The sequence below is a fragment of the Oncorhynchus tshawytscha genome, linkage group LG29 (assembly GCF_018296145.1).
Source record: "Oncorhynchus tshawytscha isolate Ot180627B linkage group LG29, Otsh_v2.0, whole genome shotgun sequence".
NCBI lineage: Eukaryota > Metazoa > Chordata > Actinopteri > Salmoniformes > Salmonidae > Oncorhynchus > Oncorhynchus tshawytscha.
In genome coordinates, this window is record NC_056457.1 from 19,298,821 (window position 1) to 19,318,539 (window position 19,719).

The 19,719-nt window shown below is 42.2% G+C and overlaps 1 protein-coding gene across 13 annotated transcripts in view; it reads right to left on the minus strand.

Annotated features, from left to right (window-relative positions):
• Window positions 1-19,719, minus strand: part of epb41l3a (erythrocyte membrane protein band 4.1-like 3a) — an 81,442-nt gene that overhangs the window by 28,501 nt on the left and 33,222 nt on the right. For 10 of the 13 annotated variants that reach the window (XM_042308474.1, XM_042308481.1, XM_042308480.1 and 7 more), the window contains exons 2-7: window positions 8,456-8,589; window positions 7,229-7,429; window positions 945-1,049; window positions 794-851; window positions 593-668; window positions 25-243 (exon numbers count right to left, since the gene is read on the minus strand). In XM_042308474.1, the coding sequence (XP_042164408.1) occupies window positions 25-243; window positions 593-668; window positions 794-851; window positions 945-1,049; window positions 7,229-7,429; window positions 8,456-8,578 (782 nt within the window). In that variant the 5' untranslated portion in view covers window positions 8,579-8,589. The remainder of the gene's footprint in view (window positions 1-24; window positions 244-592; window positions 669-793; window positions 852-944; window positions 1,050-7,228; window positions 7,430-8,455; window positions 8,590-19,719) is intronic. The other 3 variants (XM_024392656.2, XM_024392657.2, XM_024392652.2) reach the window with 1 other exon arrangement.

The following is a 19,719-nucleotide window of genomic DNA, read 5'->3' on the forward strand; positions in this document are numbered from 1 at the left end:
AGACAGACAGACAGACAGACTGACTTGTAGTTCTTGTGCAGGTCCATGACCTTCTCCTCCAGCTCCTTGGTTTGGTTGGGGGCAAAGCGGAACTCGCTGACATAGTCGGTCCCAGACTCCTCTGGATCGTAGTCCCCCAGCTCTGATTGGACTGTGTAGGATCCCAGCACCGTGTGGGTGGCAAAGGAGCAGGGCAGACGCCCCGACACCACGTCATCTCTCAACTGGAGGCACAGGTAATATCTGAGAGTGAGAGGGGGAGGAAGGGTGAGGGACAGAGAAAGAGTGGTGGGGAAGAGAAAGGGGAGTGAGGAAGGGAGTTTGTCGGAGAAAAATAAGTGTGAGAGAAAGGAAAAAAAGAGAACGAGAGAGTTAATTGGCAGCCAAATGCACAAAGCACAGTAATGAATTGATTAAAAAAATGTGTCATTATGCTAATGTAAAACCCTGAGGACAGAAGAATAAAAACATCCCAGGTGACTCAGACAGCTATTTGGTGAATGTAGACATCCCAAAGGTACAAAAATAGCAAACATCTTGAAAAAGGACCTAGTGGACAGCTTCCAGAAGGTGAAACTAGAGAAAGTGTTACCTTGTAATATCCTCAGACAGCTGGGCAGGGTCTGGAGGGTAAAACTTCACGTTGAATGAAAAATTCCAGGCGACTCCTGGAGCGTACAAAAACAAGCGGGTCATTCAAATGACCATTGAACAGTAGGATAGATCCTTTCAGCCTGAGTAACTAGCATGCTGGCTAACATTCAAACCATGCAGAGAAATAATATCCAAATACCCATATTCCACACACCTCTGATCTGTTTCTTCATCTCTTTAGATGGGTCTAACCAGTTCTGGGAGAATTCAAGAGGACAGTGTCAATTCACCTCTACAAAATAACCAAAATACCCCTAATTACACAGAAAAATCAAAAAGAGAAATTCCACCTTTTGGTTTTCGATATCCCGGAATGTGATGCCAAAGTAGTCCTTTTCCAGGAGGTTAAGCTGCTCACAAACTTTGTGGAATAACACATGGCCTCTCTCCCGTTTCTGCACAGAAAAGCACATGAAAAACTCTTATTCTAGAAATGCTACAAACATACATTGGACAGAGTACTGCGGCGGACCATTTTTCTATTATCTAACCCCTCCTGAATGATAATGGTGTGTCACTGCGCTAAATTGTGATGTATTCCTCCAACGGGGTCAGGAGCCATTTAATGAAAGATAGGCACTGGAAAGAGTATTCAGACACACTCACACACACACACACACACACACACACACACACACACACACACACACACACACACACACACACACACACACACACACACACACACACACACACACACACACACACACACACACACACACACAGTCATGTCTGCCGCTGTGGGTGCCAGTCTTCCTACCATAACTCCACTCTCTACAGGGGGAGGGGGTTGCCTGTCAAAAGGGCTCCACCCCCATCTCCCAGCATCACACCATGTTGTGTCACATCATGATCCCTGTACTAATGGCTGTTACCTTGCCTGGCCCTCGCAGGGCGAGATCCAAGGCTTTCAGAACCACGATACGTCAACCTGTGAGGCTCCTATTGCTAGCTCTAAATTAGCAACATGCCTTAACGCTTTGTAAAAATAGTCCAATTAAGCCAGGGGTAAAAGGGGCTGACACAGTAGACTTCTTCCAAATATGTCACCTTGAAACGGACAAAGATTTGAATGGTTATATTTTGTAATGTTTTTTGTAGAGGACTAGGTGTGGTAAAACTGGGTTATTTTGTAGTGTTTCTGGAGTAGTAGCTAGGTGTGTTAAAACAAACCAAATGTCAGAATGAATACTTGAGATGGGCTATACAGAAGTTATACCATCCAAGCTAAACAAAGTACAAAATAACTGTGTGTGTACAGTGGGGCAAAAAAGTATTTAGTCAGCCACCAATTGTGTAAGTTCTCCCACTTCTCTCTCAAAAGATGAGAGAGGTACACTTCAACTATGACAGACAAAATGAGAAAAGAAAATCCAGAAAATCACATTGTAGGATTTTTAATGAATTTATTTGCAAATCAGGGGAGAAGGACCTTGACCAGGGAGGTGATCAAGAACTAGATGATCACTCTGACAGAGCTCTAGAGTCCCTCTGTGGAGATGTGATAACCTTCCAGAAGGACAACCATTTCAGCAGCAATCCACAAACCAGGCTTTTATGGAAGAGCGACCAGACGGAAGCCACTCCTCAGTAAAAGGCACATGACAGCCGGTTATGAATTTGCGAAAAGGCAGCTAAAGAACTCTAACCATGGGAAACAAGATTCTCTGGTCAGACGAAACCAAGATCGAACTCCTTGGCCTGAATGCCAAGCGTCACGTCTGGAGGAAACCTAGCATCATCCCTACAGTGAAGCATGGTGGAGGCAGCATCATGCTGTGGGGATGTTTTTCAGCGGCAGGAACTGGGAGACTAGTCAGGATCAAGGGAAAGATGAACGGAGCAAAGTACCGAGAGATCCTTGATGAAAACCTGCTCCAGAGCACTCAGGACCTCAGACTGGGGAAAAGGTTCACCTTCCAACAGGACAATGACCCTAAGCACACAGCCAAGACAACGCAGGAGTGGCTTCGGGACAAGTCTCTGAATGTCTTTGAGTGGCCCAGCCAGAGCCTGGACTTGAACCCAATCGAACATCTCTGGAGAGAACTGAAAATAGCAGCGCAGCAACGCTCCCCATCCAACCTGACAGAGCTTGAAAGGATCTGTAGAAAAGAATGTGAGAAACTCCCCAAATACAAGCTTGTAGCGTCATACCCAAGAAGGCTTGAGGCTGTAATCGCTGCCAAAGGTACTTCAACAAAGTACTGAGTAAAGGGTCTGAATACTTATGTAAATGTGATATTTCTAAAAACCTGTTTTTTCTCTGTCATTATGGGGTATTGTGTGTCGATTGATGAGAAAAAGATAAATGATGTAATCCATTTTAGAATAAGTCTGTAACGTAACAAAATGTGGAAAAAGATCATTTCCGACTGTACTGTATAAATGAGGAAAATGCTCATCTCCGTGATTTACTGTGAAATGCAGTCAAGCGATTTCCCAGGTCGTACAACCTCTTGGGGTTAAAGGTCGACTGATTAATGAGAATGGCCGATTAATTAGGGCCAATTTCAAGTTTTCATAACAATCGGAAATCTGTATTTTTGGACACCGATTTGGCCGTTTTTCTTTTCTTTATTTTTTTACACCTTTATTTAATCTTTATTTAACTAGGCAAGTCAGTTAAGAACACATCCTTATTTTCAATGACGGCCTAGGAACGGTGGGTTAACTGTCTTGTTCAGGGGCAGAACGACAGATTTTTACCTTGTCAGCTCAGGGATTCAATCTTGATAACCTTGCGGTTAACTAGTCCAACGCTCTAACCACCTGCCTCACGAGGAGCCCGCCTGTTACGCGAATGCAGTAAGAAGCCAAGGTAAGCTGCTAGCTAGCATTGAACTTAACCAATCATAATCGCTAGTTATAACTACACATGGTTGGTGATATTACTAGTTTATCTAGCGTGTCGTGCGTTGCATATAATCGATACAGTGCACATTCGCGAAAAAGGACTGTCGTTGCTCCAACGTGTACCTAACCATAAACACCAATGCCTTTCTTAAAATCAATACACAGAACTATATATTTTAAACCTGTATATTTAGCTAAAAGAAATCCAGGTTAGCAGGCAATATTAACCAGGTGAAATTGTGTCACCTCTCTTGCGTTCATTGCACGCAGAGTCAGGGTATATGCAACAGTTTGGGCCGTCTGGCTCATTGAGAACTAATTTGCCAGAATTTTACGTAATTATGACATAACATTGAAGGTTGTGCAATGTAACAGGAATATTTAGACTGATGGATGCTACCCGTTAGATAAAATACGGAACGGTTCCGTATTTCACTGAAAGAATAAACGTCTTGTTTTCGAGATGATAGTTTCTGGATTCGACCATATTAATGAACTAAGGCTCGCATTTCTGTGTGTTATTATGTTATAATTAAGTCTATGATTTGATAGAGCAGTCTGACTGAGCGATGGTAGGCACCAGCAGGCTCATAAGCATTCATTCAAACAGCACTTTCGTGCGTTTTGCCAGCAGCTCTGCTGTTTATGACTTCAAGCCTATCAACTCCCGAGATTAGGCTGGTGTAACGATGTGATGTGAAATGGCTAGCTAGTTAGCGGGGTGTGCGCTAATAGCGTTTCAAACGTCACTCGCTCTGAGACTTGGAGTAGTTGTTCCCCTTGCTCTGCATGGGTAAACGCTGCTTCAACGGTGGCTGTTGTCGTTGTGTTCCTGGTCCGAGCCCAGGTAGGAGCGAGGAGAGGTACGGAAGCTATACTGTTACACTGGCAATACATCCAATAGTCAAAGGTATCTGAAATACAAATGGTATAGAGAGAAATAGTCCTATAATTCCTATAATACCTACAACCTAAAACTTCTTACCTGGGAATATTGAAGACCCATGTTAAAAGGAACCACCAGCTTTCATATGTTCTCATGTTCTGAGCAAGGAACTTAAATGTTAGCTTTCTTACATGGCACATATTGCACTTTTACTTTCTTCTCCAACACTTTGTTTTTGCATTATTTAAACCAAATTTAACATGTTTCATTATTTATTTGAGGCTAAATTGATTTCATTGATGTATTATATTAAGTTAAAATAAGTGTTCATTCAGTATTGTTGTAATTGTCATTACTACAAATAATGTTTTTTAAAAATTGGCCGATTATTCAGTATTGGCTTTTTTTGTCCTCCAATAATCGGTATCGGCGTTGAAAAATCATAATCGGTCGACCTGTACTTGGGGTACCACTTAACCACCACAACCTTATTAAACACCCAGTAATATAGGAACAATATAAACTATGTGCATTAGCCATGGGCAGCTAACAGCTAACGCTAAAGAGGATAATCTCTGCAGCCTTAATTTCCCCTTCCAATCACCAGAAGGAGCACTTCAGCGATGTCACTCACTGTCTGAGTGACCCAAACAACATCCAAACAAAGAATGTAGCTCCTGAACAATGAGGACAAACAGAGATGGAGAGATAAAGGTGTTTCCACTTCCCTAGCTCCTCTACCGCGCTACATCCATTACTAGGGCTCTATCTCAAATCACTCCCTTCTCCTTGGCCCTCCATTTGTTCGCTCCCGTGCGCCTCCGCCAAATGCACACGTGTCCCAAAGCTGAGAGACCGAAAATGATCAAGGGTTTAGGGGCTAATTAGACCTTCCGATAGCCGCTTCGGCCAAGCCAGCAAGGCTTCAGAGTGAAGTACTATCCCGACACGCACCGCAATATCTATGGAGTTGGCGCAATTTGCTACTAAAGAATGGAGAGGCGTGCCTAATTATACGCCACATGTATTAGCTACTGTTACTGAGTTTATATCTTGTAAAACAACAGGGAGGATTTGTTCATTTGAATTTCATGCTTTTAAAAAACGATTTAACGAGTGTGTCCTGAAGTTGATGGGTTTATTGATCCCATCGCCACTCACACTGGAAGTCGTTCTCAGAGTTCTGTCAGCAACACGTTACAACGGAGGGCCCTCCGAGCGAGTCGGTAGGGGCGAGGGGGGGATTTGGATTCAGGAGTGTTGTTGTGACATTGATGGGGCTGATGGATAGTTAAGTGGAGTGTTGTAGAGGTGACTTGGGAGGTTAGAGCGACATTGATGATTCAGACCATGTGACCCAGAAGCGGAGTGGCCTGTGACAGACGTGACACTGTGCATGTCACTGCGAGAGAGGAGGGGATGTCACGCTATCACCCGCTTCTCTCTTTTTATCCCCTCAGTAAACTTCTTGCCCCTCTCTTACCTCTCTCTAAAGGTACTATCTACAATCTAAGGGTTATTCGGTTGTCCCCATAGGAGAACCCTTTGAAGAACCCTTTTTGGTTCCAGGCAGAACCCTTTTGGGTTCAATGTAGACACTTTTCCCAGAGGGGTCTACATGGAACCGACATTTGTTCTATGTGGAACCAAAAAGGACAACCAAAGAAACCTTTTGGAACCCTTTTTTCTACTGAGTGTATCCATCTCCCTTCTCCCCTCAAGCCTTTCCACTCTCCTCTCTACCTCTCCTTTCCCCTCTCTCCTGACCTCTATCCCCTCACTCCTAACCTCTATCCCCCCAAAACATTACCATATCTCTCCTCCCCTGCCTTATCCCTTCTCTTCCTTTTCTGTCCTCTCCTCCCTCATTGCTCTCCTCCCCTCTCTTATCCACCTTTCTCCCCCCCTATCTCTCCTCTGTCCTCTCTGCCAGGGAAAGAGCCAGTCAATAATCACTGCAACATGTTTAGCCCGGAGCCACACCCCTCTCTTCGCAGTGTCGCTTTCCCATGGCCACCTACACAGAGCGACCAACAAACGACCGAGCCAACCGGCCACAATGCTTTATCTTTTTCCATTGAATGTACCGACTAATCTGGCCATATCCAGCCTGGGGCTCAAACTGCACTAATAGATTGGTTTCTCTCCAGTAGTTGGTCGACAGAGTTGGCTGGAAGCTGAAGAACAGAACCTCTGTTTTTTGTGGAGACAAAGCAGTAAATGTGTAGGAATGGACAGATTTATACAGAGTGATGGATGTCTGCTTAGAGGGAAAACGCCGGTGTTGGCCAAAAAACGGTCTGATTTATGCACCAGTGGGGTATGGGGTGTTTTTCAATGTATACAGCCAAGTATTAGGTCTAAGGGGAGCTTATTACAATAATGTTAAAAGCAGAGTGAATTCCATTGGGGCAAGCTTCCATAGTCTTTGATTATGTTAAGATCAGATAATACAGGAAATAAAGGAACAGCCATGCATATAGATAAGATTGCTAACCTATATTGTCAGCATTAGTCTTCCCGTAGAACAAGACCATTAATGTCCACTCAATTCATGTAGACAGAGATGACTTTGTAGAATGAGACGTCATCAATTCAGCGTGATAAAAAAACATTTCAAGACAACTTTGAGCCAACCCCACAAAGTATGACTTGAGAAAGAAATGATAAGTCAGTGAGACTAACTTTGATAAATACATGTCCTGCCCCCTCTGATCCCTGGTGAACTCTGCAACACACGCACACACACACACCAACCCATCCCTACACGCACGTTAACCCACCTACCTGCAAAACTCCCCTCAACCCCAAGTGGTGACCCCCTCCACCCACCTCCACCACACAGGTGTAGTCGGAGCCATCAAGCAGGGTGACCTTGCACTGCATGGTCTTGTAGCTGCGGACGCTCCGGCCTCCACCGGGAGACCTGGACAGCTTACTGGTGGACGACCTGTGTGAGGTCCTGTCCTCCTCCACCTGCGATGGCTCAAGCTGATTCTCCTGTGGGACCACGCCTCCCTCCGCTCTCTCGCCCTTATGGACAAGGGGGGCACAGGTTTTAACATAGCACTGTGATGAGAATGTTAAAGTGTGTTGATTATGATAATGTGTTGTTTTGGACTCAACAGGTTGTGACACGAATGGTCAAGTGGAATAAATAGTTGGTGGGCCGGATGAATGTGACGGAAATATTAATGGGATACTTCTGGATTTTGGCAATGAAGCCCTGTATCTACTCATATTAACTTACTATTTTTATTTCTTTGCGTCAGAGTGTGAATTACATCATGACATTCGGGAGGGGGAGCAATTTTTTGATGATCCTAATAATAAATACATGATTTAAATGGGAAAAATAAATGACTTTTTAATGGGGCCTGAACACAACCAGTCATGATGCTGTAGATAAAGTTTTTTTTTGCCAAAATCCAGAAGTATCCCTTTAAGGAGAAATTATTTGAACACTTGTTTATTATAAACCTGAATAGTACTACTGTGGCTGTTTGATATTGTATCAAATGTTTCAAATTCAGCCATTTAAAGCCTATTCCCACGTCATTTACTGTATAGGCTAAATGAGGATGACGGTGCCAAAGACAGTACAGTATGAAGATAGGTTTCTCCAATAGAAATACATGATCTTGCTTGTAGGCGATGTCATAGCAACGCTGGCTAGCTAAGCTCAAGCTCAGAAACAGGTCATCAGGTCTAACGGCCATCTTGTGCCGGACTGCGCATGTGCAGGCCGTTAAATCAAAGGCACTCCTTCGATATAAAGTGTTTTTGATGAAAATGCAAATGTTTTAGATTTGGATTGTCACTTTCGTTGGAGTAATAACATGTTTGACTACTTAAGTCATTGACTCGAATCTAGGTTGTGCCTTTAGATTTAGAGAAAATTAACAAATAAGGAATAATTTTTCACTTCTCTCATTAACTTCCCAAACCCTGGCCGTGTCTACTTGGCTTGCTTCACAACCGTTCCCGGAAGTTTCGCGATGTTGCACCTCTGGGTTTAGAAACTCTGTGGCGGTGCTATTTTTTGTGGGTGTGGCTAACCTGCTTCTTCCTGACAGGCGTACTGTGGGCGGCGGCCGGGGGGAAAGAGTCCGCCTCCAGGAGTGGAACCGCACTGGCCTCCTGCTGGTCCGCGCTGGACTCTGAATTTGGTTCTGTCGTCATGACGATTTACCCTACAACACAGCAAATAAATACACACAAAAGAAGATGGAAGAATTTCGACTGAGACAAAAAAAAAAAATCAACACAAGACAACAGTTGCAACACATGCCCTAATACATGGCCACATTTCTAGATACAACTGAAATCTAACAAATTGAAAATGAAATGCTATGATAATATGTACCCTGAATACTTTCTGCAATGCAGACATAATCATATTTCCAACCACCACACCGTCAATCTGAGGAAGAGATTCATATATGTGTTAATCTGGGATCAATCAAGAATAACCTGCATAGCAATGAAGTACACTTTCTCACTGCCGACGCCAAACATATCTAGGACAACAGCCATGATAAGAAGCTCTTGTAATGTGAAAGTCAACATTGATTTGACTACTAATGTATTTTACATAGCTTCAAGGTTGAAACAGAGGTGACACTACAGTACTTCTCTATATAATAAGCTTCCTTGAGACAGCAGTGATTCAACTCAGATTAAATCAGTGACGAGTTGTGAGACACGTCACACTCGCCCCAGCATTAATATACCTCAATGTCTCATTGTGACAGTCCATCAGTGTCCACCAAGTGTCTTTCAAATTTAAACGAATCGAGGTGTAACTGGTAACTACAACAGTGCAGTACAATTTACAGTACTATATTTTTGATATGCATGATAATGGCCCCATTTTCTATTGACTTCTACTTATAATGTTGTGTATATGGGTTCCCCTGAGAACACACTGTATTGGTACAACCACTTCAGTATATTCAGCTGTCTGAAAGGACAAAGTCAGTAAAAAATATCAAATGCGTCTTTATTCTGTAAAGAAAACGACACTCTACACTCCATTACAGTTCATTCGCTTATCATCTGACACCTTATAAACAACCTATTACCATTTAATAATTCCCACGTGCTAACTCCAAAATAATCACAATGAATATGTATTAATGTCAGTAAGATGTATCCATGCTGTAATGAATCTGTAATAAATCTTAGTAGTAAGGAAAGGGCAACGTTAGTATGTGAACTTTAGCCAGCATAGCTGGAAGTGTTTGGCTGGGGAAGTGTGGCTTTCACGCACGCACGCACGCACGCACGCACGCACGCACGCACGCACGCACACACACACACACACACACACACACACACACACACACACACACACACACACACACACACACACACACACACACACACACACACACACACACACACACACACACACACACACACACACACTAACAGTGGGCTGTGGCAGGGTGGTCAGAGCTTTAGGGCTATTTATACTGTATCAGCAGTGTTTACCCACAACATGGGACTGGGCTCAGTTACCCCTTCAGGTCTACACACACATGGTGCAGGGTTTCCAGTATCACACACATAGACATACATGTGCACACACACACACTAATGCACAAAAATATGGGCAAACACACACAGACATATTAAACGTAAACATGCTGACACACACGCATGCACACACACGCACGTAGACAGGTGCCATGACACCCCTACCCACACGTGGCCACTAAGGCCCATGGCAGTCAGAGTATGCAGGGTTCAAATATGTACCACACCCAATCAGCTACTACTGTAACGGCCAGTTAAGAGTTATGTTCTTTACTGCTTTCTCCCTCAGAAACTAAGTCAAAGTCACACTTGAGTTGTTTGAACATCTTACAAAAACATGCCCTCAGCAACACATCATGAACTGCCGTTGAACTCACTGCGTTCATTCCATAATGCTTTAATTCAATTAATGCTCAGCGTTGCAATGAATACAGATAATACAAAGACTCTGTGAGGTCCACCAGATACACATCCCCTAGAGAAACACTTTTGAGAGTATTTCATTCTTCCTTATTCAACAACGGGTTTATCCTAGCTGGGTTTGGAATGGGCTCTGTGGGCCGTAAGCCTGTGGAACCTTCTCTTGGTTTAATCTACAATCTGTAATATAGGTCAGTGTGCACTGCTGACCAGGCAGAAGGTTGTCAGACACACTATAAGCTCTCCATCCGTTTATTCCAACCAAAGAGGTGACGGATTGGAGGAGCCCAGCTATGAGGACCGGACCCTGTTGCCATGAAAACCATAAATATAAGCAATAAAAACGTCAATACCAATCTCCAAAATGATTTTCCATATCCGAGCTTCAGGAAAAAGCAGATGTAAAAGCTGGAAGGGAAGGGATGTAGACGAACTACGATATGAGTATGTGTCTGCATAATGAACAAAATACAAAAAAAGAGGGCTGTGGCGGTCACGAAATTTCATCAGCCGGTGATTGTCAAGCAAATAACTGTCGGTCTCACGGTAATTGACCGTTAATTAACATAAACACATTTAGCATCGCCTGGCTTCCACACATAGCCTACAAGCCACTGATGCAGACCTTTGGAACATTTCCATTTTAAAAAGTCTAATAAATCCATGTAATATCGTCTACACCATCACAATAAATCCATGATTTATTTTAGGCAGGTCTAAAGAAGCATGATATAAAGAAAATGTAGACTATTTCAGAAGAACAGAATAGCATACTGAGTTGTCCTTATGTTTGCATACTCTGAGTTGTCCTTATGTTAGCATACTCTGAGTTGTCCTTATGTTAGCATACTCTGAGTTGTCCTTATGTTAGCATACTCTGAGTTGTCCTCATTTAGCAGACAAGATGTGCTTAGAACTCTGTGGCATTATTTTATATTATTTAATAGTATGAAGAATACAATTGAACAAAGCTGAATAAAATATAAATATTTTCTCCAAACGATTTGAGGGAGTGCGCACATGCGGCTATTCTGTGTTGAGCGGTTAACAAAGAAATGGTTATTTTAGCTTCAAATGTTAATAATCTATTAGGCCATTTCTTCACATTAAGCACATGGCAGCAGGCTATTATAAACATGAACGTTCCATTAGCGGGAAAACACCGTTATCAAAAGTGACTACAAATGTGATTAATATACAGGTGCATTTTTATGGTGAAAATTATCTTCCCTAAAAAAGTCACACACTATTTATGTTGCCAGTTAGGCTCTAAACCCCTTGTAAAGCAAATTAATGTGCTTCATTTAAAGAATTTTTTTGGCCACTTTAGTTGTGATATAAACCTTATCAAAACTAGGCTACCTGATGTGTGCAACTATGATTTGAAAAAGTCTGTTTCTTATACTGGGCATCATTAAACAAGTGATAATATATAATTCATAAGTGATAGGCTAATATTGTCACCCATCAGACTATTCTTGATTTAATCTTGTCTTTACATATACAAAATAATATGTGTGTGAAATTTGCTGTGATTTAGAATGGACCATTATCATGCACCTGTATTGAAACAGGGGCAGTGGGGAAAAGATGCATGTCATCTATGCACTTAAATAGCAGATGGAGGATGCTTTTCCCGTGGTTCATTTCATGCCAGCCAGGTAGTCTATACTCCTGTTGTAAAGATAAGCAATGTGCTTAATATTAGGAAAGTTGAGAAATAAATATTATGGCCTAGCCTATTCAGTAGAGGCCATCACTCTGTTTTCTCACCAACTGCATAGCCTATGGAAATGTTGCCCAACATGAGCTCATGAAGTGTTTGATTCCATTTTCGAATACATTTGCATTGATGTCAAAGTGATTAGAGGGACAATAGAGTGCTGAGTACCAGGCAGTTAGCACATTTGGTAGACTACTAATGAGGTGTGGCGGTAATACGGTCACTGCAGAAGCCCTATGTAGGCCTAACGCAAATTCATCATCATAATGCAAAGATTCTTGTCAGAATGCATTAAGCATCAATTTGTAAAAAGATGCCATATTACCTGCCAGTGTGGAGGTAATCAGAAAAATTATAGCATAATGGTAAATTATTATAACTTTTACTAGAAACAATATTTCCCTGACTTGCATAACCTTAGCTTCATTAACTTAACGTTGACTGCAAATATTGTATAATCTATCGACATTTACATATAGTGAAAGAATGTGTCTTTTCTTGACAACAATCCGCATATTTTTCACCTCTAAAGATGACAGAAATAGTAAATTGGCCAGGCAAAAAGTCAAGGTGTAAACTAAATGCCCGGGGAGAATTCAAAGAGGCAAAAAGACTGTGAGCGGATAAACGCTAATAAAATGTACGGCCACACAACAAGGGCATTAGATTTTGAAATGAACCGCTCCCAAATGTGGCCTGTTCATATGTGCAGATGGGGAATATTATCTCGCCAACAGTGATATAGGACGGGTGAGATTGGAACATAATTTTTTACTTTATAAAGGGATTATAATTAGTTTACATACTGTCAGTTAAACACATTTAACTCCTTCGCTACAATTGTGAGATGAGAAAGGACATATGAGAAATAGATTACGCACACAAGCTCCTACCAATGATACCAACTGAAAACAGAATAGGAGCATAGATTGTGGAGAAGCTTGGATGAGGAGAGAGTGATCGACTAGCATTACAATAAAGTCAAGAGTCAAGCACCTGTCGCCCCCTTCCCCAAATCCCCCGCGCTACACCAACATAATTATATTCATCTGCTGTAGGAGTAGTGATGAGTCTGTATTATTCATCTGCTGTAGGAGTAGTGATGAGTCTGTATTATTCATCTGCTGTAGGAGTAGTGATGAGTCTGTATTATTCATCTGCTGTAGGATTAGTGGTGAGTCTGTGACATAGAGACCATGAAGGGAATGAGCTGACTAAACACAACCTTCCAGGCTGAAATGACAAATATTAGTGTGTGTGTCCGTGTGCGTGACTTTTTTCTTTATTTTTTTCTTTCACCTTTATTTAACCAGGTAGGCTAGTTGAGAACAAGTTCTCATTTATAACTGCGACCTGGCCAAGATAAAGCAAAGCAGTGCAACACAAACAACAACACAAGAGTTACACATGGAATAAACAAACATACAGTCAATAACACAATAGAAAAAAGTCTATACATAGTGTGTGCAAATGAGGTAAGATAAGGGAGGTAAGGCAATAAATAGCATTTAGCAATTAAACACTGGAATGAAAGATGTGCAGAAGATTAATGTGCAAGTAGATATACTGGGGTGCAAAGGAGCAAAAATAAATAACAGTATAGGGATGAGGTAGTTGGATGGGCTATTTACAGATGGGATATGTACAGGTGCAGTGATCTGTGAGCTGCTCTGACAGCTGGTGCTTAAAGTTAGTGAGGGAAAGGTGAGTCTCCAGTTTTAGTGATTCCTGCAATTCGTTCCAGTCATTGGCAGCAGAGAACCGGAAGGAAAGGTGGCCAAAGTAGGAGTTGGCTTTGGAGATGACGAGTGACATATACCTGCTGGAGCGTGTGCTACGGGTGGGTGCTGCTATGGTGACTAGTGAGCTGAGATAAGGTGGGGCTTTACCAAGCAAAGACTTATAGATGACCTGGAGGCAGTAGGTCTGGCGACGAATATGAAGCGAGGGTCAGCCGACTAGAGCATACAGGTCGCAGTGGTGGGTAGTATATGGGGCTTTAGTGACAAAACGAATGGCACTGTGATAGACTGCATCCAATTTGCTGGGTAGAGTGTTGGAGCGTGACTGAGGTGCACCCATTACCAGCTCGGAAACCAGATTGCATAGCGGAGAAGGTGCAGTGGGATTCAAAATAGTCGGTGATCTGTTTGTTAACTTGGCTTTCGAAGACCTTAGAAAGACAGGGTAGGATAGATATAGGACTGTAGCAGTTTGGGTCTAGAGTGTCTCCCCCTTTGAAGAGGGGGATGACCGCGGCAGCTTTCCAATCTTTGGGGATCTCAGACGATACAAAAGAGAGGTTGAACAGGCTAGTAATAGGGGTTGCAACAATTTCGGCAGATCATTTTAGAAAGAGAGGGTCCAGATTCTCTAGCCCTGTTGACTTGTAGGGGTCTAGATTTTGCAGCTTTTTCAGAACATCAGCTATCTGGATTTGGGTGGAGGAGAAATGGGGGCGGCTTGGGCAAGTTTATGTGGGGGGGTGCAGGGCTGTTGACCAGGGTAGGGGTGGCCAGGTGGAAAGCATGGCCAGCCGTAGAAAAATGCTTATTGAAATTCTCAATTATTGTGGATTTATCGGTGGTGACAGTGTTTCCTAGCCTCAGTGCAGTGGGCAGCTGGGAGGAGGTATTCTTATTCTCCATGGACTTTACTGTGTCCCAGTACATTTTGGAGTTTGTGCTTCAGGATGCAAATTTCTGTTTGAAAAAGCTAGCCTTTGCTTTCCTACTAATGGGTCACTGGCTGGTTAACTCATCCAGGCCCGGATAGACTCAATACTGCTTCACCACCAGGGAAGCCCTGTGAGGCTACAGCCAGTGACTCTACAGAACATCTCTGATGTAGTCAGGGAATTCTGGTTCATAGAAATGCTATGTTGTTGATTGTGATTTCAATCATTTTAATCTGGTGTTTAAATTGGAAATGACTCTGAGCACTTATTGGTTCAAGCTGGTCGGTCTATTGAACAGGTTGACAGCACGTCAGCAGACTAACTGACATCAGCTTCACTCCGATAAAACAGTGAGCCACAATCATCTCTCTCTCCTGTCAAGCTTGTTTGATGTTTGCCTCTGCCTCAGGGTGATTCTAGCTTTGTTTGGGAAAACAGAGAGTTGACTTTGCTTTACAGAGACTAAAAACATCCGGGGTCAAAGAGGACGAAAGACACTACAGCCCAGATATAAAAGAATAATGCAATCAAACAAGAGAGGGAGGGGCTAGCGAGCGAGATAACGCTTGAGCGAGTTTGAGATAGAGAAGATTAAAGCTTACAAAAGATCAGGACATTCTCATCTCAATTGCGTTTTACACCACATCAAACAAATGTGTAGCAAACAGGAAGAAGGCAACGGCTGAGTTTCCTCTCGTTTCTTTCAGTGAGCAAAAAATATCCCACAGCATGCTCTGCTTCTCGGAGGCTGATAGGTACTGATGGGAGCTGCTCCGAGCACTCCACCAAAGGGGATATTGAGAAATATTCTGAGACAGCCCCACCGACCCCTGGAGAGAGAGAAATGGGACGTGTCCCAATCCTCTAACGTAGGATTTTATTTCCCCCATGTCTCTTTTCTTCTATTGCGGTTCAGGGATGAAATCAGGCACACAGAGTGAACACTGTTAGATAGGTGCCCATCTAGTACCAAAAATGGTTCTTTGGCTGTCCCCATAGGAGAACCCTTTGAAGAACCCCTTTTGGTTTCAGGTAGAACCCTTTTGGTTCAATGTAGAACTCTTTTGGGTTCCATGTAGATCCCTTTCCACAGAGGGTTCTACATGAAACCCAAAAGAGTGCTACCTGGAACCAAAAAGGTTTCTCCTATGGGAACAGCCGCAGAACCCTTTTAGAACCCTTTTTTTCTGAGAGTGAAGGAACCCTATTCAATCAAAGTAAAGAATGTTTACTTTACAGTTTCAAGTCAACTGCAAAACATGCTTTTCTGCTGTGCAAGGGCTTTCTGGTAATTTATTACTAGGTTTTATGGAAGTAGGTTGACCACATTTAAAATACCCAAATGCGGGATGATTTTGTGGAACATTCGCGGGACAGTGTAGCCTACTATAATATAAATTATAAAGAGATTACATAAGTGTACAGATGTAGGATCTTAATTTGATCACCCTGTTGCAGGATAACTTGTAGTGCATTTGAGGTTTAAAAATACTTTTGAAGTTTGTAATTTCCACTATGTCAGACTTGATTTTCCCTTACGAAAAATGTATCAACACTTACAAAAATGCCCATTAATTATAATCCACATAATAATTAATATTTCCACATAATAATTCATACTTCCTAAAATCCTAAATCTGTAGCCTACTGTGCATCACATTTTCAAAAAATATTATCACTATTGTCCATGCTCTGCAAAACACCTTGACAAAAGGAGCCCCCAAAAAAGACACAAAGGTGGCCATTGTTGCGGTAGTTACTATGGCAACATTAGAGATAGTCCAGGCTAAACAGCAGGAACACCAGTAAACTGCAGCCCAATATCGGCCAGCATAGCAGTCTTCTGTTGGACTAATATTAAAGCAGCAGAGAAAACAGAACAAACAAGAAAGATCCCATGAAGGTCAGGAAATCCTTTCTAGCCATACTGATACAAGGAAATTATAATCCTCATTATGTTGTAAATGTTCTCTATTTTCGCTTGAAAAATCATGAGACAAATTTGCATTTCTCTACGTTCCTAGTAAGCAGAAATCTGAATTATTCAAGCCATCATCTGAAGGTAATTTATTTATCAGAAAAAGGAGTAAAAATTGACTTGACAAAGGAGCTGATATTTCAACCTGAATTAATCAACTTTCATGACCAATGAAGCAAGGGTGGGAATTCAAGAGAAAACAGGATTTCACCACAGAGATAAAGGCCAGTAGGTCCACAAAAAATAACATCATAACATCATAACAGTCATCCATACTGAACAAAAATATAAATGAGTTATAGTTCATATAAGGAAATCAGTCATTTTCAGCTTTCAGGAATTGTGTACAGATCCTTGCGACAATGGGCCTCAGGATCTCAGGATCACAATGCAATTGTGTTAGTTTTCCGTAGCTTACAGTATGTCTGCCTACGGTTGGACATTTTGGGGAATATTCTGAGGTGGAAACTTTCTGTGGGAATTAATGGGGATATATGGGAATTAATGGGAATACATGGGAATTAATGGAAATATATGCAAATTGATATTAATACCAATTAAATGTAGATGTTTTTTGCATTGGATATATTTACCATATCATATGGAGACAGAAACATAAACCTTTTACCTTATCATAAGTAGACATAATTGCAAATTATTAAATCCTTCCAATAGAAATTTTTAAAACAATTTAGTTACGAATTGAACTTAAATTAGAAGAGTTTGTATTTTTGTATTTATTATGGATCCCATTTGCTGCTGCCAAAGCAGCAGTTATACTTCCTGGGGTCCAGCAAAATTAAGGCAGTTTATACAATTTTAAAACATTACAATACATTCACAGATTTCACAACACACTGTGTGCCCTCAGGCCCCTACTCCACCACTACCACATATCTACAGTACTAAATCCATGTGTATGTATAGTGTGTATGTTAGTGTGTGTATGTTAGTGTGTATGTGTGTGTGTGTGTGTGTGTGTGTGTGTGTGTGTGTGTGTGTGTGTGTGCATGTGCCAATGTTTGTGTTGCTTCACAGTCCCCGCTGTTCCATAAGGAGTTTTTTTAATCTGTTTTTTAAATCTAATTTTACTGCTTGCGTCAGTTACTTGATGTGGAATAGAGTTCCATGTAGTCATGGCTCTATGTAGTACTGTGTGCCTCCCATAGTCTGTTCTGGACTTGGGGACTGTGAAGAGACCTCTTGTGGCATGTCTTGTGGGGTATGCATGGGTGTCTGAGCTGTGTGCCAGTAGTTTAGACAGACAACTTGGTGCATTCAACATGTCAATACCTCTCATGAATAAAAGTAGTGATGAAGTCAATCTCTCCTCCACTTTCAGCCATGAGAGATTGACATGCATATTATTAATATTAGCTCTGTGTTCATCCAAGGGCCAGCCATACTGCCCTGTTCTGAGCCAATTGCAATTTTCCAAAGTTCTTTTTTGTGGCACCTGACCACACGATTGAACAGTAGTCAAGGTGCGACAAAACTAGGGCCTGTAGGACCTGCCTTGTTGATAGTGTTGTTAAGAAGGCAGAGCATCGCTTTATTATAGACAGACTTCTCCCAATCTTAGCTACTACTGCATCAATATGTTTTGACCATGACAGTTGTCACAATCTAGTGTTACGCCAAGTAGTTTAGTCATCTCAACTTGCTCAATTACCACATTATTTATTACAAGGTTAAGTTGAGGTTTAGTGTTTAGTGAGTATTTTGTTCCAAATATAATGCTTTTAGTTTTAGAAATATTTAGGGCTAACTTATTCCTTGCCACCCACTCTGAAACTAACTGCAGCTCTTTGTTGAGTGTTGCAGTCATTTCAGTCGCTGTAGTAGCTGACGTGTACAGTGTTGAGTCATCCGCATACATAGAAACTCTGGCTTTACTCTCAAAGTCAGTGGCATGTCGTTAGTAAAAATTGGAAAAAGGAATGGGCCTAAACAGCTACGCTGGGGAATTCCTGATTCCATGTGAAGAGTTGACTATTCACATGGGATGATTTCACTGAACAACAAAAGAAAGGGAATATTGAATGATCCCCAATAATCCATCTCCCAAAAACAGTTTTTAACATACATCTTTAAAATGATAGTCTAGAAACAAAAGCTTTGGTTGTCTTCCTCTCAGGCTTCCATGTCTTCTCTCTGGACCTCCTCAATGTCAACCTCTTGAACATCAGACTCTGAGGCCTCATCTTCACTGTCACTTTCCAACCTTGTCGAGGATGGGTCATTGTCAGGCTCAAAAAGACTCAAATTTGCCCAGATGGCAACAAATTCTTCAACCCTTGTTTTGGTCAGCCTGTTGCGTGCTCTGGTGTGTGTGTTCCCAAACAAGGACCAGTTGCGCTCTGAGGCGGCTGATGTTCGTGGGATTTGGAGGATGATGGAGGCAACAGGGGAAAGATCCTCAGATCCACAAAGTCCCTTCCACCAGGTGGTTGATGAGATATGTTGGCACGACTGCCATATTGCATCTCCATCCCAAAGCCCTTGCTTGGAAGTGTACTTCGCCAGACTGCCAAGAACCTTGCCCTCACCCAGGCCAAGGTGGCGAGACATGGTAGTGATGACACCATAAGCCTTGTTAATCTCTGCACCAGACAGGATGCTCTTGCCAGCATACTTGAGGTCCAACATGTACTCTGCGGCGTGTATGGGCTACAGGCAGAAGTCTTCATGCTTTCTGATGTATTTCAGAACTGCAGTTTCCTCTGCTTGGAGTAACAGTGAAGTGTGCAGAGCAGTGCGGATTTCTTCTCTTACATCTGCAAGCAGAGTCTGAACATCAGACAGATGCGTGCAATCTGTGCAATGGCTACTGCTACAGGTTTCAGGAGTATCAGGTTGCTTACCACTCTCTTCCAAAATACATCATCCAGGAGGATCATATTGATGGGGCTGTCCATATCGGCAGACTGTGATATAGCCATTTCTTGGAGAGACTCCTTCCCCTCCAGGAGACTGTCAAACAT